Raw genomic sequence first — 26773 nt, 5'->3', positions numbered from 1 at the left:
TAACACATAGAAAGCGGTCTGAAAGGCCCTTGGCTGTAGGACAATTATGTTCTTCATCTAGTGTATTTCTCCTATTTATTAACAGCAGGAGGCAATTACAGATGATAGGAACCAAATCAGCCTAGTCACAGACAGACACAAACTCTCTCACACACATGGATGCACGCACACATCCTCAAAACAGACAGTGCAGGTGCAGGAGGAACACACAGGCACACAAGGACACATGTATACTATGTACGTATAGAAACACACCCACACATGCATGGACACAAGCGTAAACTCTGAACTGAACTGAATCAAACCCCAACAACATGGAATCATTTACTTAATCAGCCCCCCCTAAAAAAAATCTTTGATATACTTTACATGTTCAAGTATTTACAGTACATGTTACAATAGTAATATATAGGAAATAACTTGACCAAAAAGCGCGCTGTTCAAGTCCATACCACAATTAAGCCTCTACCTTTTCCACACGACTTAAAATAACAGATATTCTGTCTGGTTATTGCTGCATGGGCACAACACTACAAGAGTTTGAAATGTTCATTTTGAGAGGAAGGGCCTGGCTACATCGATCGGTTGGGTCTGTCCATTAATCGTTTTTCCATGGAGGTGTATCAGTCTGTTGGGGGAAAAAAATGGTATCCGTCTGTTGGACAGGGCTGATGACGTGTCCCTCTCCAGATCTGTGTACAATTTGACGGACCGAAAAGTTCAGAGAGTTTATCTCCATTTTTTGTGATGGATCAGTGTAGCCAAGCCCTGAGTCCTCCCGGAACTGTAAACGCTGTTCTATGAATGAACCCTTTAAAGGAGTATGTATGACCTCACATGTCTACGATTCCAAGAATTGTGAGAATACACACACAAAAAAAAATCTTACACCTGAAAGGATTAAATAGAGAATCAGGGCCACATAGAAATATCACCACGTTTGATGGTCAGATTTGCAGTGGGGCTACAAACATTCCTGCAATGGATGCCTAGCTTTGTGGGGATCAATTCATTTTCAATTCAACCTATTTAAAATGTAAACAGAAATTGCTGTTTAAACTTGCTGATGATGGAACATTCATTCTTATTTACTTGATAACACTTTGGATAACGCAACCTTTTCATGGAGAAGAAATGTCTGAAGAAAATCTATTGGTACATCCTGAATACATTGGATTGAAAGTGAAGTGATCCCGACGCTGCCGTACAGCACCTTCAGTCTGAGAACGACCCTGTGTCTTCAATGTTGATTTGACCCTATAGTCGTCAGCCATAGAGAAATAGAGATGTGATTTGACGTTCCTCTTATACGTATCTCTGTGGAGAAACCCCTGTGCAGCGGGAAGTAGCCCCAAGACGCAGACCTGAGATCTGTTTCACAATTTCCTTGCTAATGTTTACAAGGGTTACAATTTTGGACCCCTGGCATAAAAAAAGGCCCAAAATTATGAATTCACCCTTTTAAAAAGGAACATGCCAACATTATGGGAAATACAATTTGCTCCAGAGTCAGACAAGAAGATAGATAGATACCAATTTCCTCGCTGTGCATTCAGTCGAAAGTTATTCGGCTGCAAGCTCGCCTAGCTTAGCACAAATTAATGGAAGCGGATACAGACCAGCTATCTAAATGTTGGCCAAAAACACCTCTACCGGAGTTTTAAGCTAGACTAGTGGTCCGTATCCACTTCCACTCATTTGTGCTAAGCTAGGCTAGCTTGCAGCCAGATAGCTTTCTACTGAATGCACAGAGAGGAAATTGGTATCTATCTTCTTGTCTGACTCAGTAAGCGCATTTCTCATAATGTTGGCGTGTTCCTTTCAAGTTTAATTTAGTTTAGATTAAAGGCAGGAAGTCCTGATCCCCAGTTGGGACTCTGGAGCATTGTAACTCATATCACCCAGACATAATCAGTCAGTCAGTCACAGGATCCATCCTTCCATCCGTCCCGCCACCGCTCATCCACATGTGAGCAGTCAAACTCCGCCTTGCCAAGCCGCACATTGACGTCGTTATGGAGACGGCAGAGCCACTGTGAGAGGGCACCGCGACTGCTGGAATCCGGCTGGTTGGTTTTTAACCTGTGGACAGGATACAATGTCATTAGATAACGGTCTGATTCCTATCAGCTAAAAAGATGGAAAAAAATGGAACAGCAATATATATTGTTGACTTTTTGTACAATAAACAAAAGAGTTTCATTTCCAAATGAAATGTCCATCATTTGAAAAATGCTACTCCTACAAAACGATTACAAACTTGAATGATTAAACTTAATTTAGGAATATTTTATTAATTCATAATAATAATGGATTCGATTTTTTTGTACATTTAATTAAGTCAAGTCATGTCAAATGTATCTGTATAGCCCAAAATCACATGACATGTCTCAACGGGCTTCACAAGCCCACAATGGAACAACACTCCCTGACTTAACCCTTATTGAAGATGAGGTCAATTCAATGGAGTTTTTGACCACTAGTTGATGAATGTGTGGCTATATAGTGCACAGTAGGAGAAAAGAGGTCCCCATAAATTGTGTATCACGTGTTCTTCCAGCACGTGCATGAGAAAACACAAGCATGCCATGAGTACGGGGGTGACATAGAACAAAAAAAGAGTGCACTGGAGGATAGTAAACATGCCCTTGTGCTTCAAATTGATTGGTCTATAATGATAAATCTAACTGGCTAACTTCCTGCCAATCCAGAGTTTGTCATTGTTTTGATTTGCCCTAATAGTCTATTGTTGCTGCCTGCCCTGCTAGGTTGCCGCTGGCTCCGATATTGGTTGTTTAGTATATTTCTGTAAACATTATTTTAAAAGAAAATAGATTTTTTTAATCTCAATGTGACTTTCCTGGTTAAATACAGGTTAAATACATTTAAACGTTACTTGTCCTTTCGGACAAGTTATGTTTTTTATAGGTTTTTATTGACCAGGGAAGTCCGGGGGGGGGGGGGGGGGGGGGAGAGAGAGAGAGAGAGAGAGAGAGAGAGAGAGAGAGAGAGAGAGAGAGAGAGAGAGAGAGAGAGAGAGAGAGAGAGAGAGAGAGAGAGAAAGAGAAAGAGAAAGAGAAAGAGAGAGAGAGAGAGAGAAGGAATGGGAGATAGATCGGGGACCCGGGTCAGACGTGTTGCACCGTAGTGCTGTATGCGGTGCGCCACTCGGGCACCCCAGATTAAATAAAAAAAGTTTTTAAATAAAAAATGATCACAGGAGGTTGGACTCATTACAACAAACCTAAAAAGGGAAAATTAAAGGGCCATTTCACCAAAAATACAAATGCTCATTTATTTTGCACATAATCTCACATGCACCCCCAAAAACAGTTTTGAACACATTAATAGTTTGACAGACTAAAATTAATGAGTTGAATTAATTGAATATGGCTACTGTACCAGTGATGTCATGTCATTAACATTACAGCTCAATTAAATGATGAGGTAGCAGTCCCTATAGATACAATATATTGCTATTCTTTCATCTACATCATTCCATGATGCTGTAATTAACACAACACAAGAATTCAATGAATTGGAGACGTTGAGGAGACATTGGAGAGATGTTGGAGAGACGTTGGGGAGACATTGGAGAGATGTTGGAGAGACGTTGGGGAGATGTTGGAGAGACGTTGGGGAGACATTGGAGAGATGTTGGAGAAACATTGGAGAGACGTTGGGGAGACATTGGAGAGACGTTGGGGAGACATTGGAGAGATGTTGGAGAGACGTTGGAGAGACATTGGGGAGACATTGGGGAGACATTGGAGAGATGTTGGGGAGACATTGGAGAGACGTTGGGGAGACATTGGGGAGATGTTGGAGAGACATTGTGGTCTGACCTGCCCCTGAGGTCCTCTGCACACTCATTGCAGGGGAAGAACTTGGAGAGGAGGTTGATGAACTGCCCCATCTCCTGCTGCTGGGTCCCGGAGGGACACTCGGGGTAATATGCCGCCATGGTGTGCAGGAAGGACCACGTGCTACGTCCTAACTCTTCCCTGTCCAGTGGACACTGTGGTTCACGCTGTTGCTCCGCCTCGTGAGTTTCCTGGAGGACCAGACAGACATTGTTTATATACCAGGTTAGTCTTGTTGCATTTCTATTTTCTACTAAACTAGAGATAACACTACATGACACAGGAGACAAGGACATAATATGTATAATCTGTGATAAAGGTCATGGCCCAATTTCAAACCCACCCACAATATCACAAGTACTTAGTCTTGCTTACTGTATGTCACTGAAAAACCAGGACGCCCACAGACATGTTTAGTAATAGTGACATGTCAAGTTAATGACAGTCAGTCACCTATAGCTGGTATACTCATCCACATATTATGAGGTTGGGTGAATCTTTTTTGATAAAGTGTTGTTTTCGTGTTGTAAGGATATACCCAATAAAATAAACCGTTTTTGGACTATATTATGTGTTAACAATACCGACCAGGTATTAGTGGACTCTTTTTCTGGACTCTTTTCGTATCACAAACAGTACTGTATTTGCAAATCTGGTAGGTCATAAATGTATAGATGTAGCAGACAGTACTGTCTATCTGTATGTCTTGTATGTCATATATGTTATGATGAATTGAAAATGGGGGACCCTGATGTAAACAAGACGAAAGTCTTTCTCTGGTCTGCATCCCCTTAACAATTGTATAGTATTGAGCTGTACTGTACTGTACCCATTCTGCAATCTGTTAATAAAGTTTTCAATCAATTCAATCAATCAGTGCCTCGCAAAGGGCAGATATGAGGTTTTGTTCTTGACAACTGGGCTGATTGATTGATTGAAAACTTTAATTAACAGATTGCAGATTGGGTACAGTACAGCTCAATACACACAATTGTTAAGGGGATGCAGACCAGAGAAAGACTTTCGTCTTGTTTACATCAGGGTCCCCCATTTTCAATTCATAATGGCTCGACTTCAATTGTAAAGTGCAATGTTTATAGTCCAAGGACTGTTTGCATAATGACTTTACCGCAAACTGAGCCGCGCAGTCGGACACGTGATTGCTTTTGCAGGTGACTTGCCGACGTGCAAAAACGAGGTGACCAGCAGGTAATTTAGGGAAACCCCAGAGGAACCCTCATTTTGGCATGATGGCGGGTCACCTGAAATGCAATCACATGTTAGATTGCGTAGCTCAGTTTGAGGAACACATTATAAACATTGCACTTTACAAACGACCAACTGAATATTGCAACTTTGCGCCGTGTAATAACAAAGCCAGCAAAGTCTTTTCACGTCTTTACATTACGTCCAATTGTTTTCTGGCCTATGGTATTTCCACCCAAGCTCATACTATGCGTTTCAGCACAGTATAGGTTGGGTATAATACCAGCTATCAGTCACCACAACCCATGGTAGGACAGCTTATAGTTTTGCAAATCATGATTACTCAACAAGGCAAATCGATTTTTTTTTATCAACCTAGCAATCAAAGTGTTGTCATTGTGGCATTTTGGAAAAACACGTCACATTGGCTAGGCCTGTAGTAGATTCCCGACGTTACTACAGAGCTACGTGGTGGTGATTACAACGGTGTACAAAGGTTATTCATTTGAGGATTTCACAGACATGAAGGCAGTCACGCCAGTTTGAAAAAGGAATGAATTAATCTGATCAAGTAAAGCTGAAGCGTGACTGCAGGCAGGCATTGGCTGGAGAGAGATCAGCCCCTTCTGTAAATTCCAAGGCATGATTAGATTGATTGATTGATTGAAAACTTTATTAACAGATTGCAGAATGGGTACAGTACAGGTCAATACATACAATTGTTAAGGGAATGCAGACCAGAGAAATACTTTCGTCTTGTTTACATCAGGGTCCCCCATTTTCAATTCATCATAACATATATGACACAGCGCAGTGGAAATGTGGCACCTGTCTGTCTGATGAACTCGTGTTACCTTTGTTGTTGTGACGGCTGCCTCTTTCTTCTGAACCGTCATCCACGATGTGAAGTCCGTACACGCCCGGCATGGCTTCTTTTTCGGTTCCCCCGTCTTCTCCTGCTCTTTACCGGGACTGTCATCGGGTGGTCTGCCGGTCATAGTAGCAAACGGAAAACCTTCAAACCCGGCGGGCGGGGTGGTGGAGGCTGACGCTCCTCTCGGTCCCGTGGGCGCAGCCATGTTCGTCCTCCTCGCAATGACTGACCTGCCTGTCATCACGCTGCACACTGCAACATCAGGGGATTCACGAAGACACTCTGACTTCGAGAATGATCGGGTTCGTTTTTTTTTCTTTTTACATTAACCACGTCTCCTTAAATTGCTATTGTTTTTGAATATATAATGTAAACATCAAAAGTCGTTTAAACTGTATTATGCAGGGTGTACAATATTTTGGAAATATAGGCTAGGAACCTAGGATTATTGCCAAACGAGAGTTGTTTGTTCCGGACTTCAGTGCGCACGGGATTGTGAGTTCCGGTCGGTGACGTCATATTCCCGTGCTGCATGCTGCGGAGTCTAAACTCTAAAGTGTAATTTCTTTGTACTTTTCTACCATTTCAAAATGGTGTCATTGTGTGCATTATGGCCAAAAGGCTCTGGTGAAAATAATGTTTTGAATTTTGATGTTGTGACCTGAATGTGATTTGGAAACTGTTGATTGAAACGTTTCGCTAGCTAGCCAGCCAGCCGGTTGGCTAACAAGGCAACTGTAGAGCAGAACACTTGACACGTTTCTGTTCCTCATCAACATATTTTCTTTGATTTCTAAGGTAGTGCGACCTGTAGTTTAACCTGCCTACGTCGTCACAATGGGGATCTTGGAGAAAATCGCAGAAATAGAGCGAGAGATCGGTCGAACACAGAAAAACAAAGGTAAGGGAAGTACAACTAGTCTAAACTAACCTGTCACCGTTAGCTTGGTGGTTAATGAAGTTGTGTTCAGCTATTATACGACACGGCGCCCCATTCTGTTAATGTTGTCGAAACCACATAACGTTAGTGTCAATGCTAAGTGAAAATCCCTATGATGATATTATACTTTAGGGATGCCAATCAAGTTGATCTAGCAGCATCCCCCATCACACTCGTGAGAATAGGAGAATTGTGTTATTTCCACCTGCCAAGAAACCAATGTCACCTCAGGGTATGACTGATATAACACCATTAGTTTCCACTTAATTTACTTATATGAAACCTTTAAAAAATTGCACTTGAATACTACATTTGAATTAGGCATACTCAAAATGAGTAAATAGCCCTGTGTTGCTCAGTGTGCAGAACGTGAACCACCAAAGGGACAGCCTTGCATTGGTCCTCCTCAGGTCCGTTTCTTTCTGTCACATACAGTGTAAAATACTTGGGGGGTACAGATTCAGGGCTCTGCAGTGCTAGCCCCAGGAATGGGACTTTTGTTAGTATTTTGCATTTGGACATTATGGGAAATGCACTTGCCATCTTCTCCAGAGTCAGACAAGAAGATGGATACAGTACCAATTTCCTCTCAGTAGAAAGCTATCCAGCTGCAAGCTAGCATCCACAAATAAATGGAAAAATGATACGGACCATTAGCCTACCTTAAAACTCAGGGAGAGGTGTTTTTGGCCAAAAGCTAGATTAGCTGGTCTGACGTCTGCTTCCATTCATTTGTGCTAAGCTAGGCTAGCCGGATAGCCTTCTACTGAATGCTCAGAGAGTAAATTGGTATCTATCTTCTTGTCCGACTCTGGAGAAGACGGTAAGTGCATTTCCCATAATGTTGGCGTGTTCCTTTCTAACAATTTGGTTGCCGAAAACGTAGAACTACATTTCTGTCGCCCAACCGTTGAGTGCCGGAAACATAGAACCACATTGCATGCTTGCACGAGGAAGGATAATAATGATGATCTAGCGTTGATTTCAGGAAGATTAGAATCAGGCGAAAAATGACGTGTTTATTGAATTTGCGTCTTTTCCCTGGAATTACTCAGAAGCACCCAACTATATTCATATTCAAAATGGTATAAAACGGAAATGTACGGATGAAAAAATTATCTGTTTTTTGCACGTTGACTGGAAGCAACTCACTGACACTCGACTGCGTTATTAGACCCATAGCTATACTATAAAATATAGGTTTAGCTCTACAAACTACAACTATGTTTACATGGGGTTAATGGACGGCAAGGCCAGGTCACTTCCCAGAAGGGGCGTGGCACTCAATGTTTAGATCTTACACACACACACAAAAAAAAGTCTCCTTTTGTCTGCACCTAGTTCTCATCTCTTTATCATTATGTGCCAGGCAAATAATTTCCTTCTTATTTTCCTCCTAAAGAAAATCCATAGTTTTTCTCTTCCTGGAAAATGTACCTACTCCGTGAAGTGAAGTCTCTCTGCACATGAGACGGTCTGTTGTATTTGGCAACACGTCCGATCAGGGAAGCTTGCAATGCTGTTTCTGTGGATCTTTAATAACCTTGTATTAATACTTTTTTTTTCATTCATTCCCTCAGCCACAGAGTACCATCTGGGCTTGCTGAAGGCCAAGCTAGCCAAGTACAGAGCTCAGCTATTAGAGCCTTCCAAGACAGCGGGGGCCAAAGGGGAGGGTTTCGATGTTATGAAATCTGGAGATGCTCGTGTTGCACTCATTGGTTTCCCCTCTGTGGGTAAGGTAGGTAGAGCCAGAACGCTTTATTGAAATTTCACTCCACAAAGTTGCAAATAATCATCAATACTGATTTTTTTTTTATATAATTGCTTACCACTCGTATGTGTTTTGAGACACTGTATAATTTTTTCATATTATTATTATTAGTAGTAATAATGGAAGACTATATTTATACTATATCCCAACTTTATAATTTACACTAAAGGAAGGAGAAACACAAATATGTAACACAGTAAGTCAAGTTTGAGAAAGTTACAAAAAGCATATTTTCCATCTACAAATCAATCTCTTTGAGTATTTACTGTATGTGTTTATTTTCTTTATGGTAAAAAGAAAAAAGCCTGTCTATTGTGAATCTATAACGTTTCAGATTGGGACTTTAACCACCCTGTGTCTATTCTGAATCTATTATAAAGTTTCAGATTGGGACTTTAACCACCATGTGTCTATTCTGAATCTATTATACCTGTACCTGTCCAACACACATCTCTGCTGTCTCCTGTAGTCCACCTTCCTCAGTGTGATGACGTCAACAGCCAGTGAAGTAGCCTCCTATGAATTCACCACTCTCACCTGTATACCTGGAGTCATAGAGGTACACAGACTTTCTCTCAGTCACTCACTCACTCCATGTGTCTCTCTCACTCACACCATGTCTCTCTCACTCTCACTCACTCACTCAATCAGGTTGATATAATAACATTGCTGTTATTTCATGCACTGATGTTCATTAGCTTGTATTGGACCATTTTAACGAACAGTCTTACATTCTGCCTTTCTCCTCAGTACAAAGGGGCCAACATCCAGCTACTAGATTTGCCAGGAATCATTGAGGGTGCAGCTCAAGGTACGAATATAATCCATGTCCCTCTGTTTAGTTGCTGTGATAATTTTTTTTAAATGTGTTTATTTTTGTGATACATTATTTATTTATTCATTTTTGTCCTTTTCCCCCCCATGGACATGTACTGTATGCACACAATATATATAATATACATAAACCCATTAAGGGTGTCACAATTCAATTAGATTCTTACATCACAATTCGATTTATCAATTTAAACTTTTTTCAGCATCATTTACTTTTTTTCTCCCAAAGATACGTTTCGGGTAACAACTACTACAAGGAGAATCTTCAACAAAATATATCATTGTCAGATTGGTTGTGATAACTTGGTACAATTACAGTGACAAGGATAGTAGTATACACGCACAGAGAGACACATTACTTGCATCATAACATAACTTTCATACATTTAAATCGTTTTTACATCTTTTAGAATATCCCTTGTCAAAATATGCTTTTTTCATAATTCTAAATCATATTTTACTGTTTTCTTGTGTGATATGTCTAGGGAGTTAATTCCATTCATGCATAGCTTGGTACATAACTGTATGTAATGCCAGGGTGTGATTTGTGGGGGGGGGATAAATTATTATTAATTTTTCTTTATATAAATATAGGCCATGAAAGGACATACTGTATACAGTTATATCTATATAAAATACACATAAATCATAAAACGATGCAACAGAACATGGTTTCTGTTTCCATTGTTTGTTTAAATATTTTTTTTTATCTAAGTATTTGGCCTCAAGCACTTGCAAAGAGATTAAATCAACATATTCTCAACAGCCTGTTTTACTTTCAAACGGATGCTTTTTGAAATAGCATGCAGTGGTTTGCTGCTCCCTTTTCATCTTGTAGGACCAAATGCAGGACAGCATGTCGGTTTTGTAGGGACAGTAAAATAATACTGTAACTGAATACAATATGTAAGAATAAGGTTTACATAATGTATAAAGCATTTATATCTAAATACAAATATTTTGATTAATTAACACATTAAAGCACAGTAGGTCAAATGGACCAAATGGCTGAGTAGCAGAAACACTAAGAATGTCTTCATACTTGTTACTGTGCCATAATGTCACCACTCCCAAAACACAAATGTTGTAAATCCAAGACCAAGGTTTCAGCACCATGGAGAGTGCAGTGCGTCATAGGCCTTTTGAGGAATTCAAACTTTGCAGCCTCTGAGGAAGAGGATGTTTATAAAAACTCTTGGCATGTCGGGAGAGAAATTAGCTTTGGCTTGAATCTCGTTCTTCACAAGATCCACGCCACATCAATTTCATCATGACTGAGTGCAGCCTCTCCACACGAGGATGCTTAGGGAGAAACGGATGAGATCAATATCCTTTGGTAGAATCCCAGTCGCTCCCATCTCCACCACCTCCCTTTGATGCCATAGAGCACATCTTCAGCTCTGTAGCGCAGAGGCCAATGAAGCAAAGTGCCTCAGTAGACTAGTCAGTAGTGGTCAACAACACAGCTGCTTGCAGTAGACTAGCCAAGGCCCTCGACCTGGCATATCGTGAGGCAAAGGGAATGGCTCCCACCTACCCCCGGTTAATGGTCTCTAACTACACACCCTCAAGATCCTTACGCTCTTCATCCTATGGCCGCCTCAGACCCACTCCTATCCGAGCTCCAGGAGGGTCATCAAAGAGAAGCCGCCTATTCTCGGTACTTTCCCCACAATGGTGGAACGAACTTCCCACCACAGTTAGGACAGCCGAAACCAGACCAAATCTTTCGCTGTCGACTAAAGACACACTTCTTCAATCAATATCTGAAATGAAGAAAACTAATGAAAAAACAATAACCTTCTTACTGTCCTCTACTGTCATGCACTCTTCCTAATATACTAACATACACTCAACACTGTAGCACTAAAGTCTGAACACTTTGATGAACATTGTTACTCAGCTGATAGAGTTGTACCCTTCCTACTGACTTGTCGTACACAACATTTAAATGTAATGCAGTGCACAACAACACAGCTTGCAGTAGACTAGTCAGCAGTATGTCTCTGGCAAGCAGGCGATGTGTAGCAAGTAGTCAAGTCAAGACAAGTCAAGAGTTTTATTTGTCACGGCATACAAGTATACAATGAAATGTGGGTGGTCTTGCCCGCAACGATGTGCAATACAGTAGTAACAACATATAATAGAATTATCCAATAAAACAAAGAAGAAGCTGAGCCGAAGCCTCTCTGTCCTAGTAGCTGGGGTTCGCAGGCGTCTGCCTGATCTCAGCAGCATGAACAGTAGCTGATGTGTAGCAAGCAGGCAGTGTGTAGCAAGCAGGCAATGTCTAGACTGTTGGTGATTTCGAGAAATTCATGTTGATTTTTATGCATAGAATGAAGGATAATCTAGATTTAAAAAGGAAAGAAATTTATAACGGAAGAGGGACGGACGTGGAAAGCAGTGGGAGGGACTTTCCCAAGCCACAGTGTTGTATTCCATATTGTAATATTGTTAAGTTTCTTATGGATCCCATGAAGGATATCTGTTACCTTGTTTTCCTATTAACATCCTATAAACATTCATTCCAGCATATGTCCATTCTCAATGTAAATATTAGGGCTGCGTCAATTCAATTGTGAAATGCTGGGCCAATACAGATGTTTAAAATAACAATCTGGCCGATAGCCAAATTGTTGTAATGTTGTTTATTTAGTTTTTGTTGTTTTTATTCAATCTTTTGTGTTTGGGACACGCATACATCTTCATTATTAAATAAAAACCTTCAGCCGTTCATCACACTATCTTTGAATGAGCACAATTTCAACTATACAAATTTATGAAACAACCTTTGATATAACCTTCTTTCACATGGCAATCAATTCTCCATTGTGGGCAGGGAAACAAACACATTTAAACTATAAGCCATTATCGGTGATGATGGCGGCTTATAGCTGAAACGCCTTCCGTTTCTTTGCCCACGATGAAGTGTCACTGCATCCCTAGTAAATATGTATTGTTGTTTTCTGGACATAGGGGTTGTGTAGCTAGGTGTGAATGTGTTTGCTAGCTGAGTAGCTGTTTACAAGAAGGCTAGAAGGTGTTGCTACCAGGGGTTGTATAATGATATATGTTGTCTGTGTTTTAATAAAAAATGTACTGATGCTGCTTTTTACTCTGCATGTACTTTGTGTTCTGGCACTTTTATTGTGAAACTGCAGTATGAAGTCCCTACGCAAATATCTTTACAGGGACAATAAAAGTATTATCTAATCTATAATTACTAATGATGATGATGTGATTTGTATTCTGTAGAAAGTCATGACCGTTACTCTTTGACCTTTCCCAGGTAAGGGCAGAGGTCGGCAGGTCATTGCTGTTGCCAGGACGGCAGATGTGGTCATTATGATGTTGGACGCCACCAAGGGAGAGGTCCAGAGGTGTGTGTGTGTTGAAACCACCTGTTAATGGCCCCTTGGTGTAACTCGCTTCTAAGTTGAGATAGCGCTGCTTTGGCACCTGAATTGGATCCTTTTCAGGCAGTGGAGCGGATAAGACTTGCATGGTATTAAAGTTTCATGGTCACTTGGTGACGGTGAGCAGAGGGTTGGAGGACAAATGTCTAAGTGTGAAGTACCTGCCTGTAGCCAGCGGTGGTTTATACATGCATGAGTCTGTGTGCTTTGAAAGAGGAATGAAAGAAAGTTGTGTGTGTGAGAGGGAGAGACGGAAAGAGTTGTTGTGTGTGATCACAGTAGCTGAATGACCGTATTGCCAAGTTATTTTGCCTGCCCGTTATCTACTCATCGTATTCTCCTGTCTGTCCCTCCAGGTTGCTCCTAGAGAAAGAGTTGGAATCAGTGGGCATCAGACTCAACATGGAGAAACCAAATATTTATTTCAAGGTACAGTATCGTCTCATCAGGGCCGTAGTTACTAGCTACCATTGAGGACACCAAGGTCCTATCCCCCTTCCCCTACTTAGCCCCATAATCCCGCCGGACCTGCCAGTTAATTAATTGACCTTCGCGCAGGCAAATTTTTTAAAGCTAGCCCAAAGGCAGTGGTATCAATCACATGAAACTAGACAACCAAAGAAATCTGTTGGTATAATTGTTATGCTAGCTTGTCGGGCTATCATTTGGCATATATATGTCCCAAGCCTCTAATACAGGCAAAATCCAAAACATAAGAAACTGAACTGAAAAAGAACAAAAAAAAGGGGGGGCCATATTCTATATCTTAAGTGTTGGATTCTACTCCAACTTTCATCAATGTGTTGTCACTGACATTATTGCCGAAGTGATTATTGTTGCTCTCAAAATGCATTAAAATGCATAGATTATACTTGAGTCTTAAATTCTTCTCGGAGGAGCACCCCCCACCCCCCCAGATTTCTTTTAATGTATTTAAATGTTATATTAGCAAACACTTGTGTCCATTTATAATGTTTGTTGTCAAGTTGAAACTAGCAGGGTGTCTCATTGTTAAAATCTCCTGTTCTTCTTAACCGTCTGGTGTGGTGGTGAGGGGTTGACCTTCTGGTAGTGTGGTAGCGAAAGGGTTAAGTTGAAACCGTCTTACAGGTTTACTAAAAAAAAAAAGTGAGAGAGAGGCAGAACTGAGAGCCACGACACACTAGTTTAAAGTATATTATTAACTCATATTAGCAAAAACACAAGTGGGAGGTTCGAAGGGTCAAAGTAGGTATCAAGTTTTAAACTGTGGATACCAAACAGAGAAGGTAAAGACGACTTTAAACAGTAATCCAGAACTATTTTATTGCACTGTAAAAAAAATGGGATTTTATGTGCAAATTGTATGCCCGTCTTTTTTCAGCTGTGAAGCACTTTGAGCTGCAGTTTCTGTATGAAAGGTGCTATACAAATAAAGTTGTATTATTCTTCTTCTTGTCTTCAGCCCAAGAAAGGCGGAGGCCTCTCCTACAACTCCACGGTGCCGCTCACGATGTGCTCAGAGAAGCTGGTGCAGCTCATCCTGCACGAGTACAGTATCCTTCTCACTGCAGCAACATGGAGGTTTCCGCACACTTGGATCAATGCAGTGCGTTATTTGAATAGAATAAAGAAACGGACCTTAACCGTCCTGTATAGAATAAACAAACAAGACCTTAACCGCCCTGTACAGAAATCTTCAACGCAGAAGTTCTCTTCAGGGAGGACAGCACACCGGATGAGTTCATCGATGTCATAGTTGGAAACAGAGTTTACATGCCCTGCCTTTACGTATGTGAAGACTTGTAATATCTCACTGTCAAAATTCTGCTTTGTTGTATGCGTTTGTTTTGGTCTCCATTCGCAGTTGTAGCAGATGTGTCTGTTTTGCTCAGGTTGTGATCTCACTGTGTGTGTGTGTGATTTACAGGTGTACAACAAGGTGGATCAGATCTCGATTGAGGAGGTGGACCGCCTGGCACACAGACCCAACAGCGTGGTCATCAGGTGAGAGCCCTGTGTTATTACACGTTCAGGTATGCAGCTCCCTCCACCTGGAATCAGCTACAAAACCACCTGAATTTGCATGAGCTGGTCTCACTGGTTGCTTTTAAAAAACTTCTATGTGATATGGAATAATGGAATATTATTTAGAAGCACAGAGGCTTTGCGTAGTGGGCGTGTCAATGCGCAATTGTCATTTCATAATAGACACGGAACAGAGCGGACCTTCAATTCTAGAAGCGAACTAGCTCTTCAGACCTGCGTTGCACACTGCTTTGCATCCTCGCCATTCTGGAATGCCCACGTCGCTCTAAAACCTTATGTAATGTTAACTGTTGATGTAGCCACAGAAAACTAACGTTAGCTCAACTCCTAGCAGCCTGTGTTGATGTCGCCTCAGCAAGCCAACGTTAGCTCCACTCTAGCAGCAGCCCCCTCCCTCCCTCTCTCTCACTCTGTCTCCCCCATCCCTCTCTCTCTCTCTGCTAACAATCCTGATTCAATTCTTAAACCTATTTCATTAAAAATGAAGATATTGATGGACATTAGCTATAGTATAGCTCAGCAGCTGTAACAGAATAATTTTATTATTTTTGATTATTTACGTTTTAAGTTACCGGTAAGTTAAACGACAAAAAAAGCCAGCGGTGGACCGACATAACAAACGCTGTCACTGTTTACTTGTGTAATGACATGGTTCCTTTTCAAACTGTCGATCGAAAGGGCTTTAAAGACATGGTCAAAGCATTGGATCCAAGATACGCGTTACGTTACCTGCCTGCAGACACTTGAGAAAAGGTTTTGCATTTTTCTATTGCAGTTTTGCACAATAAATGTTCTTAACACATTCCCTGCCACGCACTTTCAGCATCTTATACCATTCTCTGCCAGTACTGTAAGTCTATGGAGGTGTTCACCTTCTTTGCAGGGCTATAACTTTTTAAATTGTATTGCTAAATTGACATTACTATGGCCCATTCAACATCGATTATTTATTGTTCAGGATGTAGGAATGTTTTACTTTTTCATTCACACATTCATACGAAAATACGTCTAGAATATAAATATGTTTTTATCGTTTTCTGCAGTAATTCCTAGAACGTGAGATATAGGCATAAATGCATATATAGATTATCAAATGCCGTTTGTTGCCGATCCACGCTATATTAAAAATTTCAACTGTGCATGGTCCTAAACGTTATGACTGATCATGCGCGGATGAACGGAGGGGTCGTTTATAATTCCGTGATCGTCGTTAAATGCTTTATGTAGTATGGGTGATATATAGATCAGAGCAGTTTGTATGGATAATAATAAACAAACAGACTGAAAGTAACGTCAGCCTTCTCTTACCGTTGGCCGATGATACTGGAGCAAAAATATCCCAGTTATTTGATGGGGATCGAGTCGATCCATTTCCGGTTTGTATAATAATAGTACACGCCCAAATCATGTCGATTATTGAGTTATGGCAGCGATCCATATCCACGGTGTGTGGCTAGAGTCCTGCAACGATATGCGAGTGGCTGGACGGATTTAGGAGACGCACCAATATCCAACCGGCCATTTCCGGTTTGGCAACTCGCCGATCATCCACCAGGTGGCAGTATTGAAGCGTTGCAGAGTTGTGCCGAGTCCCACAGCATCAGACCAGGCTCCGTGAGGGAAATATTAATACCATGTCGTACAACGTGAATGGCGCACAAAGTGTTAAAATACCTCTGTACTATGTGAAATGTCCTAGTAATACAAGAGTACAGTAATAGCTGCCATACCAGTGTTTTACCCCTTCAGAAGCATTTATATAGACATTTTAAGATAAGTTAATATACCGTGATATATACCGTTACCGTTTATGCTTCAAATTATACCTCGCTATGAGCGGCTAAGTGGCACAGTGGGCAAGACGCTCGCCACTAATGCAGGAGATGCTGGGTTCGAGCCCAGCTCTCGGCATTGCTACCAGCTTGGCTGGTCGTTCATACTAACACAATTGGCAGTGTTAGGGGTGGGAAGCTGGTGGGTGGGGATCGGACGTTGTGGACAGCGACTCCTACAGGTCGGTTGGTGCGCCTGCGCAGCAGAATCAGGAAGTGACGGGGGCAGCGTGAGCCTCCCACGTGCTACTCCTCGCCACTGAGAGATCGCGCTGTGCAGGTGAAAAGATGCAACGGCTGCCTCCTCGTGTACCGGAGGGGACATGTGATGCAAGGCTTCGTCCACATTGCAGCCGGCCAGTGGGAGGCATGGCCTAACGGCGTTCGAGACAGGGGAGGGTAGAATTGGACTATACGAAATTGGGATGGGAGAAAAATTGAAAATGGGAGAAAAAGTAGATAAAAAAATATATATATATATACCGTGATATACATTTTAGACCATACCGTCCAGCCCTACTACGTTTGTTTTTTAAATTGTTTCGTCTGTAAATGTGAAATTCTAACAGCTGCTGCCTATCTACCTAATCTCTGAGACTTTCTGGTTAAATAAAGGTTAAATAAAAATTACTAGGCTAATGCATGAACGTAGATGTGTCTCATAACAACTGAGAGCTTGTAGACTCCCATGTGAGAGCGAGGAACCAAACAACTAGTAGGATTCTGTTGAGTTTCTACGGTGCTCTTTCCATCCTTAAATGGCTGCGTTCGACATTGAACATATTTCATCTTGTACATATAATTTTGTGCATGTGTGCATTTTGGTCGAACTGTAGTAATAATGTATTTGCGTTCAGCAAACACTTATCCCAAATAACTGACACGTTCTGTGTGTGTGTGTGTATTGTAGCTGTGGGATGAAGTTGAACCTGGACTACTTGTTGGAGACGTTATGGGAATACCTGGCTCTAATCTGCATTTACACCAAGAAGAGGGGAGGTACACACGCACACACAGACACACACATAAGACAAATTCTCATTTGACTAAAAAAGGCTTACATTGCACACAATGTTAGTGTAGTTGTCTTTCTTAGTCCCAACATGTCTGCCTGTAACCACTGGAAAATAAAATGGCTAATTTCTGTGTAAAACAAGCCTGATATCACTGTTCCACTGTGACTTGTTTGTAAGATCCACTTAATATATTTGGAATCCACTTAATATATTTATTAAAAATAAAAGGTTCTCTCACATATCAACACATGGCAGCCATTGTTTCAAACATAGCAACCATTGTCTCCTCCAACATGGAATACAATGGGCATTAATACAAGGCCTCTAAATACATTTCCAAACATGTTTGGCCCAAGTTTATTTATTATTACTGTTTCCTAGTGACAGAAAATATGCCCAAGCTGTTCCCCTAGCAACAAGAGTTCTTCTGGAAAGGTCTATATATTCATCGTCTGCAACTAAGCAAAATCTGTAACATTGTGTTCCTCCACATCGTTAGCCTCATACGATAATTTGTTTGGCCAAATTGAGATTTCTGCCTAACTGTAATCTCCTCACACTGCTGCATCGCCCTGGCTTAGTGCCTATGTCCTCAGCCAATCAGAACGCTTGTTATGTTAAAAAATCCCCATCTGCCTAACCTCGTTCCCAGTTTTATCTCCTCCGTGAGATAAAGACTGGTAAAGCACTACGGCCGAAAGTGTGCCTGGAAGCTGCCTCCGAACGGACCAATCACGACACGGTGTTCATGAAAATGCATTCCCCCCAGAAACAACCTCGTTATCGCCGCCTCGTCCAGCCTCACGATACATGATGTACAAAAGGCTGGGAGATTTAGGAGACTGTCCCTTTAGACACACTCGTTGAAAGTGAACGTTAATTAACTTGAATAATTATTTCATTTTCATTTATTAATCCTGTAAGATTCAGACATGACAAGCGAGAATGTCCCGGTCATGTAGCAAATTCTTCAGGCAAAGCCGTTGCAGTGGCTTAAACGAGGAAATATTGTGCACTTCACACGTTTCTATAATTGTTTTGTTGAAAATGTCCGCTGATAACTCCATTTTCTTGTTTTCGAGATTTACGAGCGTCTGCTTCATTCTTTGTGTCGCTGGGGACTATAAACAGATCTGGGCTGACCGGAACTGGAAAGCCTGTAGCCGGTACTTCCTGTACTTCCGTTTGCACACTTTAGGAGTCATAGCTTTGCCAGCGTAGCATCTGCCTAACTCACTCGTGTGACTTGTGCATTTTGACGTTGCATACACAGATGGCGATCGCAAGTATAACAACTGCCTTAGTGTATGACATGTATGTATGTACGAGGAAAAAATGCCTATGTCACGACATATTTAGTTTAAAAGTCACTTTAAAGGGGAACTATTTTACAATTTCTTTCACTATTTGGGCACTTTTACACAATTCCTGTGAGTCTATGGAACACCTCTGTACGTTTTTTTTTTCAAGAAAATTCATTGTTTTGTATTTCTAATCAAGTACTCAAAAACAGCATTTTTCTACCTCAAGATCTAAAGCCGTTTTGAGGCTGGGCTCCAACCACTGTTAGCGCTTTTAAACCGCCCGGGCTCCGGTTCAAGCTCCAGCTCCGTTCTGAACCCTCTGAACCGTGGTGCTCTCTGGCGAACCACCCCGCGTTTACACCCATTTAAGCAGAACCAACATTCCACTGTCTCCGTCATCAATGGGGGCGTTACCCAGGCGGAGGTAGAAATAATGCGTGGAGAGTAGGGCTCTCTTAAATACTTCGAAGCTTCGTTCGATGGCACAAGCTTCGAACATAAAAAAATAAATCGAAGTTTAAAAAAAAAAAGAAAAAAATTTGTCTCCAATCTTGCGCCTCCATTTCAATGAAACGAAAGTAAGCGGCGCCTTGACTCCACCTCTCTACAACAAGTACGTGGAGGTTATCTGTGTTGAAAACAACAAGGACATGTGCAGCAGGCATGTCGACGAAGAAGTCATCAGACGTGTGGTTACACTTTAAAATATGCAAAGACGATGCCCAAAAAGCCGAGTGCCAGATATGCCAGATGAAAATGGCATATCACAACTCTACAACAACTTTGTCAAATCACCTAAAAAACGCAAGTATCGTTGTACACGACGGCGACGCCACACAACATTAATAAGGCTATGCCTATGCTGCTATGACTAATGTGTTACCAAGTTGGCTAATTTAATTGTAATCATCTGCTTTTGTAGGTGCATTGTCTGATATAATTATAAATTAAATATAATATAATTGTTTGCTTGATAGACGAAGGTTGCAACATAATTATGTAATGTCATGTCGTTGGCTGTGAGAGCAGCCCCACTGCACCCAGGCAGCGCAGCCGAGTGAAACCTTGTTGGCTGCGTCACAGTCACGAAAGGGGCTACTTAATTAATTAATCCAATCCACTTTATTTATAGAGCACATTTAAAAACAACAAAGTCTACCAAGTGCTGTACAAGTCCCACAACATAAGATATAAAAAAAAATATATATATATTATAATTAACCCTTTATCTGCCAGAGATTATTCTGATCTTAATCCCCTATCTGCCAGCGCTGTAAGTCTATGGGGATGTTCCCCTTCTTTGCAGGGCTATAACTTTTTTAATTGTATTGCTAAATTGACATTACTATGGCCCATTCAACGTCGAGTATCTATCGTTTAGGATGTAGCAACGCTCTACTTTTTCATTCACATATTCATACTAAAATACGGTCTAAAGTATAAATATGTTTTTATCGTTTTCTGCAGCATTCTGCAGAACGTGATTTATAGCCCTAAATACATATTACATCATCAAATGTAGTTTGATACCGATTGACGTCATATTAAAACTTTCAATTGTGCAAGGTCCTAAGCGTCATGCCTCATCATCTGCTGGTGACCGGAGGGGGGGGGGGGGGGGTTTATAAGTCCGTGGCCGACGTTAAATCATTTATGTAGTATGGGCGATATATATATCAGAGCAGATTATACGTTTAAATATAATCAAACACGCTGAAACTCACCTCAGCTTCCTCGTAGCGTTGGGCGATCAGCGTCGAGCAGAAAGTTCTCTATTATGGGATGTTGATATATGCGATCCATTTCCAGGTTGTATAATAATATATACGTCCAAATCATGTTGTTTATCGAGTTATTTGCAACCGATCGATGTCCAGTGTATCAAGATGGAGTCCCGCTAACGATAGCGAGTGCCCGGACGAAATATGGGCGAGCACCACTTCCGGCGCGTCACTTCCTGTTTGGGCGATCCGCCGATCGGCCACCAGATGGCGCTCTTGAACCGTTGGAGAGTTGAGAGGAGATCAACAGGGGATCTCAAGACTCCGTGGGTAAAATATGATTGCCATCACAGATTTTTTAAATATTGATCTCAAAGACGCCTTACGGCGTCATTGGCAGATTACGCATGGCGGAGAATGACGTGGGAACATGTCATTGGCGAATAAAGGGTTAATATTTTTTATTTAATTAATTTATTTTTTGAAGCTTCGAATTAAAATCGAAGCTCGGCCCCAAAGCTTCGATTGCCAAAAAAAGCTTTGAAGGTCAGCCCTAGTGGAGAGCGAGCCTCAGCGCGAGAGCGCACACACAAAAGCACACGTTTGAAATGAATCGTTCATTTCTGGAGCATTTCTTTATCCACTCTGGTTGGATAGTGTATTGTACTTGCAAATCGCTTCCTGTTGAATGAATCGGTTGAGTGCAATGCCGACTCTCTACTTTCCCCGTCTTCACAGCCTAGAATATGACACGCCTACTGATGATGTCACGGTTCGTGAGGAAAAACCAACTATTTTCTGGTGCCAGCTGAGCACCGATTTGTCACGTTCTGAACCAATTAATCCCGGTCTGAACGCGCCGGCAGGTGTGAGATTACGTTCGGGAACCGGCTCCAGCACGGAGCCTGGCTGGTGTAAAAGGGCTATGTGTGGCCTGGTGCCAACTGCCACACCAACTGCCACATTATTATGCAGCTGAGAAATCTCTGACATTCAGATGACTCAGTTCAGTGAGGGTTAATATTGTGAGAGGAGAATTGGAAGAATGCGCCAATATGAGAATTAGAGACATAGATCCTATTAATATAAATCCACATAGCAAGGAAACAATGCTAAACACTGAAAAAGGCCATTTATAAGATAGTTCCCCTTTAAGTTACGCAATGGTTTTTGTGTTTTTGTATTTGTGCAAACTTGTTGATACACCTTGTGGAACTTATTTTCTAAATATAAATTAAAAACTCATACACATTTGCTGGAAAATTATTTTTTTCTTCTTTTCCAAAAACCGTGAAAAATGACTTAGGCAATTATCGTATGAGGCCAACAACATGCAGTTATGCAGAAGGACCTCTTTAACTCTTTCAGGAGAGCGAGCTTGCATGAGAGAATAGCATTTTGAGAACGGAACATTCCAGTGATGATGTCACAACGGCTACTGGTCATTGACGACCCCATGGAGATTTGGAAGTCTATAATAGAATTCTGAGACTTAAGACCCACTAAGAGTTAATAGCATCTTGATGCATTCTGGGATTTGTTGTTTATTTTGTCTTTTAGAGCGCCCAGACTTTGGTGATGCCATAATCATGAGAAGAGGAGCATCTGTAGAACATGTGGTGAGTAACATACACATGCACACACACACAGACACACGCACACACCATTGACAATGTTGCATGTTAGTAAACGTCTGTTCTCTCTCTCTACAGTGCCATCGAATCCACAGAACGTTGGCCGGCCAGTTCAAATACGCCCTATGCTGGGTAAGTAAGCAGGCTTACAGGCATTTAACTTCCTGGTTACCAATTGAATGCCTTGTGTTCAGAGACATTATGCCTTGTGTATACATGTTCAAAGAGGACCCCTGCTTGGAGTTGGTGCTGGGGAATATCCTGATGGGGCTGGAGGGGAAGTTGAGATTATAATATTTTTATTTTTTTTATCAATATAGAATAATTTCATTTGAATCGAAATTACTCTTAAAAATCCCAAAATGGATCTATTACCGGTAATCTATGCCTTTTTTCAGATTTTCACTAAATGTTATTTCTAGCGCCTCCCAACCTGCAGAGGTCTACTCTGCCGGGCGCTCAGTCTCTGCTCAACTACTACAGGAACTCCGTTGACCAAATTACATCTTTTGACCCCAATGGCAGGTTGACCCCTGGTAACCATCTCCATCAGTCCTAATTGAATCAATGTAGGATCCAATACAAATCTAACCGTATTGGGTGCCGATACCCAGGCCTGATACTAGGGCTGGGCGATATGACGATATTATATAAATATCGGGTACAGTTCATTAACGATACACTTTTTAAACGTATCGTGGATATCGTGATGTTTTGCCCAAGAGGATTGTGTCGCGTCAATCTGGTCCACACGTTGACACTTTTGAACAGCGCCGCCCCACACACTACTGCATCAAAGTTACTACTTATGATAACAAAGGCATTCGTTTTGTGGCATTAACGTTATATAGTTACACGTTCAATAATAACATCAGCGTATTTACATAGCAACGTCCGAGGTCGACCTAGATATAGCAAGCATTAGTCGTTCATATCTCAGCCCGTGCTGACTCAGTTGTGCCCATTCTGCTGTCTGTTAATAAAGTTTTCAATCAGACAGATGTATGGAAAGGCTTTTATTATAACATCCGTTGCAGTAAAATCATTATGCCTCCAGTCGTTTAGTCGTCCTGCGGAGCTAAAAGCTAAATGTCGGCCGCGGGGCGGGGGAGCTACCATTGTTGTTGTCATTGAGCTCTCCAATGGCGGAAGTAAAAAATTAATACGCGCTTGCCGATTGGTGCTAAGAACAGCAGGGCGGGTGCAAGGGGTGTGACGTAATTGGCAGACTCGACTGTCAATCAAAATTATTCTGTTTGCCGTCTGAATGAATTAAAACGTTATTAACAGATTGCAGCATGGGTACAATACAGTACAGCTCAATACAGTGGACTGGAGGATGAAGACCAGAAAAAGACTTTTTTCTTGTTTACATCAGGGTCCCCCATTTTCAATTTATCATATTTCATATCTAAATCATATAATATCTCATTGCTAAATATATGCAATATATAATCTAATAATCCAATAATCTAAATCTAATATATAATATAAAAATGCTAAATGCATGGGTATTTTATTTTGTCTTTAATGTTAGCTTGCAAACTCAAATACTGTCTTGGTAAGCCTCATAATGAATTGTTTGGGGAAAAAAAGAAAAACATCGTGATGCGTATCGTGTATCGCCGAAAGGTCCGAAAATATTGTGATATCATATTTAGGCCATATCGCCCAGCCCTACCTGATACTGATATTTATTATCATCTACTGTATGTAACCAGCCCTACTACTGATGTTTATCATCATCTACTGTATGTGACCAGCCCTACTACTGATGTTTATCATCATCTACTGCATCTACTGTATGTAACCAGCCCTACTACTGATGTTTATCATCATCTACTGTATCTACTGTATGTAACCAGCCCTACTACTGATGTTTATCATCATCTACTGTATGTAACCAGCCCTACTACTGATGTTTATTATCATCTACTGTATGTAATACCCAGCCCTAATACTGATATTTATTATGCATCATCTACTGTATGTAATTGCGTCGATGGATATTATTTTCATGTTGTGAAACGTGATACACAATTGTGTTGTCTAATTACAAAATGTAAATATTACGTCTATAATTCTATATTTAAAAAATATGGGTTCTAAAATATTTGAAAACGTTAATCGAATGTGGAATATGTGATACAGTATCAAACAGAAAAACCACCCTCTTCTTGATTCTCCAATCACAACTGTTGCTTCCCTTGGACAAACTTTGGTTTGGTCAATTGACATACTCAAATATTTCAGAAATAATATTGTGAGGTATATTATTATTAGTATTATTTATTACAATAAAAGATAAATATGGGTATATTGCCCAGCCTAGTCTGACTGACAGGATGTTGACTGTGTATAAGCCTCCCATTGGCACCAACCATTTCAGTCACCATCCTCCGGCCCTTACGCTCACCATTTATCATTTAAATATACATACAGTATTTTACTGTTTTCAAAATGCCCAAGTCTTGGAGCTAGCAAGCTATACTCTCATGGTGGAAAACTTGAACAAAGAAACATTACTTGCCCCAATGCTATTTTTTTTTAAGTTGCATTTGGGGGCTTAGAACTACGGCGATCATCACAATCATTTTTGTCAATATTGAGATCATGATTATTTAACACGATTACTCATTGACTTTGGGAACATTGTGCATTTATTTAACTTAAAAATATAATTCAACTGAAAAACAAAAGCATAACCCAGCTCAAAGGCTTGACTTGCCTCAAAAACATGGTCTGGATACATGTCGATTATAATAATGGCTTGGATTTATATAGCGCTCTTCATGACACCCAGAGCGCTTCAGAGTCCATTATTCGTTCATACACAGTCATACCGTGGTGGTAAGCTACAATTACAGCCAGAGCTGCCCTGAGGCAGACTCGCGGAAGCGTGGCGAATAATCATCGCCTACGGCCCCTCCGACCACCACCAACATTCATTCACATGCATACACATTCATACGAGGCAAGTAGGTTAAGTGTCTTGCCCAAGGACACAACGGCGATGGGATGGACATGGGCTTGAGCGGGATTCGAACCACCAACCCTTCGATCATTGGACGACCCGCTCTACCCCTGAGCCAAAGCCGCCCCTTGTTTTCATGATCATTGGAATAATAATTAATTGGAAGATAAAGATTCGATGAATTGCCCAGCCCTACTTAGCACAGCCCTAGAGGATTGTGATTGGTTGGTTTGAGAAATGCAAACAACCCACAACATTTATCCCCCCCCCCATAGTGCACAATGATAATGGGTTCTGGCTAGGGCTGGCTATTGAAATTCAATACTTTTATGGTATTGATTGAATTGCTTGAATACGTCTGGCTATGCGAGACTAAGCGCAGCCCTACAGTACTTGGAGTGTCTCTGAACCGTTTCACTCGCCGTCGGTTGTGTGATAGTAAAGGGTTAACCTTCTGTCGTGTGGCAGTGAAAGGGTTAACCGGCTGGGGTGTGGCAGTGAAAGTGTTAACCGTTTTGGTAGTGTGGCAGTGAAAGGGTTAACCAGAGTGTGTCTTGTCTTCCAGGGAACCAGCACCAAGTACAGCCCGCAGAGGGTGGGGCTGCTGCACATCATGGAGCACGAGGACGTCATCCAGATCGTTAAGAAGTAAAAAAAAAAAAAAAAAAAAAAAAAAAACAGCCTTCTGATTGGACAGATGTCTTAAGAAGTGAAACAAGCCTTATGATTGGACAGAGGACAGACCGAAGCAGTTGGGTTCTTGTGGGAGAAGCTAAAATGCAAAAAAAAACAGTTCATTTACTCATTGTACAGTAGATATACAGCGAAAACGAAAGCCCCCATGACTCTTATTTTGTGTATGAAACTAAACAATAAAGAGACCGATCCGATTTGAGTTTACAAAGGATACAGGTTTTTATCTTTGTTGATGAAGATTTAGAAAGTGTATTAATTCATGAAGAGAAGAATGGGAAAAGACAATAAAATTCCAGAAAATTCGGAGATGGCTTTTGGTATTTCTCTTTTTACATCCCATCCATTTTAATTTATAGTTTAACACTTCCAGTTCCACTGGTTAACATGGTAAAACGTGGTTGAATGCCGGCACCCACTTCAATGATAGCGTTGTGAACGCATCATCTCTGTCTTAAATTATTGCTATGTGTCTAATCTGCCCGTTGTTTATCAATGACTTGTTTGCAGTCAACATTGTTGAAACTGATTGTTTTTTAATCGCTTCATTTCCGTTTTATAGCATTTTGAAAAGCCCTCGTTTTCAAGGAAAATATAAAGATTCCGTGATAATCTGCATTTACTGGAATATTCTGGCATACACAAAAACGTTGTCATTGTT

The 26773-nt window shown here is 41.1% G+C and overlaps 2 protein-coding genes across 4 annotated transcripts; one reads left to right on the top strand and one right to left on the bottom strand.

Annotated features, from left to right (window-relative positions):
* Positions 1-60: 60 nt before the first annotated feature.
* Positions 61-6184, bottom strand: gfer (growth factor, augmenter of liver regeneration (ERV1 homolog, S. cerevisiae); the record flags this gene model as incomplete). Its single annotated transcript, XM_084329930.1, has 3 exons — positions 61-2082; positions 3846-4054; positions 5924-6184. 3 exons carry the CDS (start codon positions 6182-6184, stop codon positions 1920-1922), a joined length of 633 nt encoding a protein of 210 aa, XP_084186056.1. The 3' UTR covers positions 61-1919.
* Positions 6112-26421, top strand: drg2 (developmentally regulated GTP binding protein 2). 3 transcript variants are annotated; one of them, XM_084329928.1, is made up of 14 exons: positions 6112-6245; positions 6742-6844; positions 8464-8624; positions 9127-9216; positions 9408-9468; positions 12784-12874; positions 13267-13339; positions 14355-14445; positions 14583-14680; positions 14820-14896; positions 17681-17769; positions 22372-22430; positions 22524-22577; positions 25985-26421. In XM_084329928.1, exons 2-14 carry the CDS (start codon positions 6781-6783, stop codon positions 26069-26071), a joined length of 1095 nt encoding a protein of 364 aa, XP_084186054.1. In that variant the 5' UTR covers positions 6112-6245; positions 6742-6780; the 3' UTR covers positions 26072-26421. The 3 variants fall into 3 exon arrangements, with proteins under 3 accessions (XP_084186054.1, XP_084186053.1, XP_084186052.1); XM_084329927.1 differs by lacking the exon at positions 6112-6245 and adding an exon at positions 6432-6501 and having other exon boundaries at positions 6746-6844; XM_084329926.1 differs by lacking the exon at positions 6112-6245 and adding an exon at positions 6432-6501.
* The last annotated feature ends 352 nt before the right edge of the window (positions 26422-26773 follow it).

Source organism: Notolepis coatsorum, assembly GCF_963971535.1.
Source record: "Notolepis coatsorum genome assembly, chromosome: 14".
Taxonomy (NCBI): Eukaryota; Metazoa; Chordata; class Actinopteri; order Aulopiformes; family Paralepididae; genus Notolepis; species Notolepis coatsorum.
Note: the sequence above shows the minus strand (reverse complement) of the source record. Positions and strands in the feature narration are given on the sequence as shown.

Excerpts from the sequence above, each read along its gene's own strand:
- drg2 (XM_084329928.1), top strand. The coding sequence starts at position 6,781 with ATGGGGATCTTGGAGAAAATCGCAGAAATAGAGCGAGAGATCGGTCGA. Across the intron at positions 9,469-12,783 it reads CATTGAGGGTGCAGCTCAAG|GTAAGGGCAGAGGTCGGCAG; the intron begins GTACGAATATAA and ends GACCTTTCCCAG. Across the intron at positions 22,431-22,523 it reads GAGCATCTGTAGAACATGTG|TGCCATCGAATCCACAGAAC; the intron begins GTGAGTAACATA and ends CTCTCTCTACAG.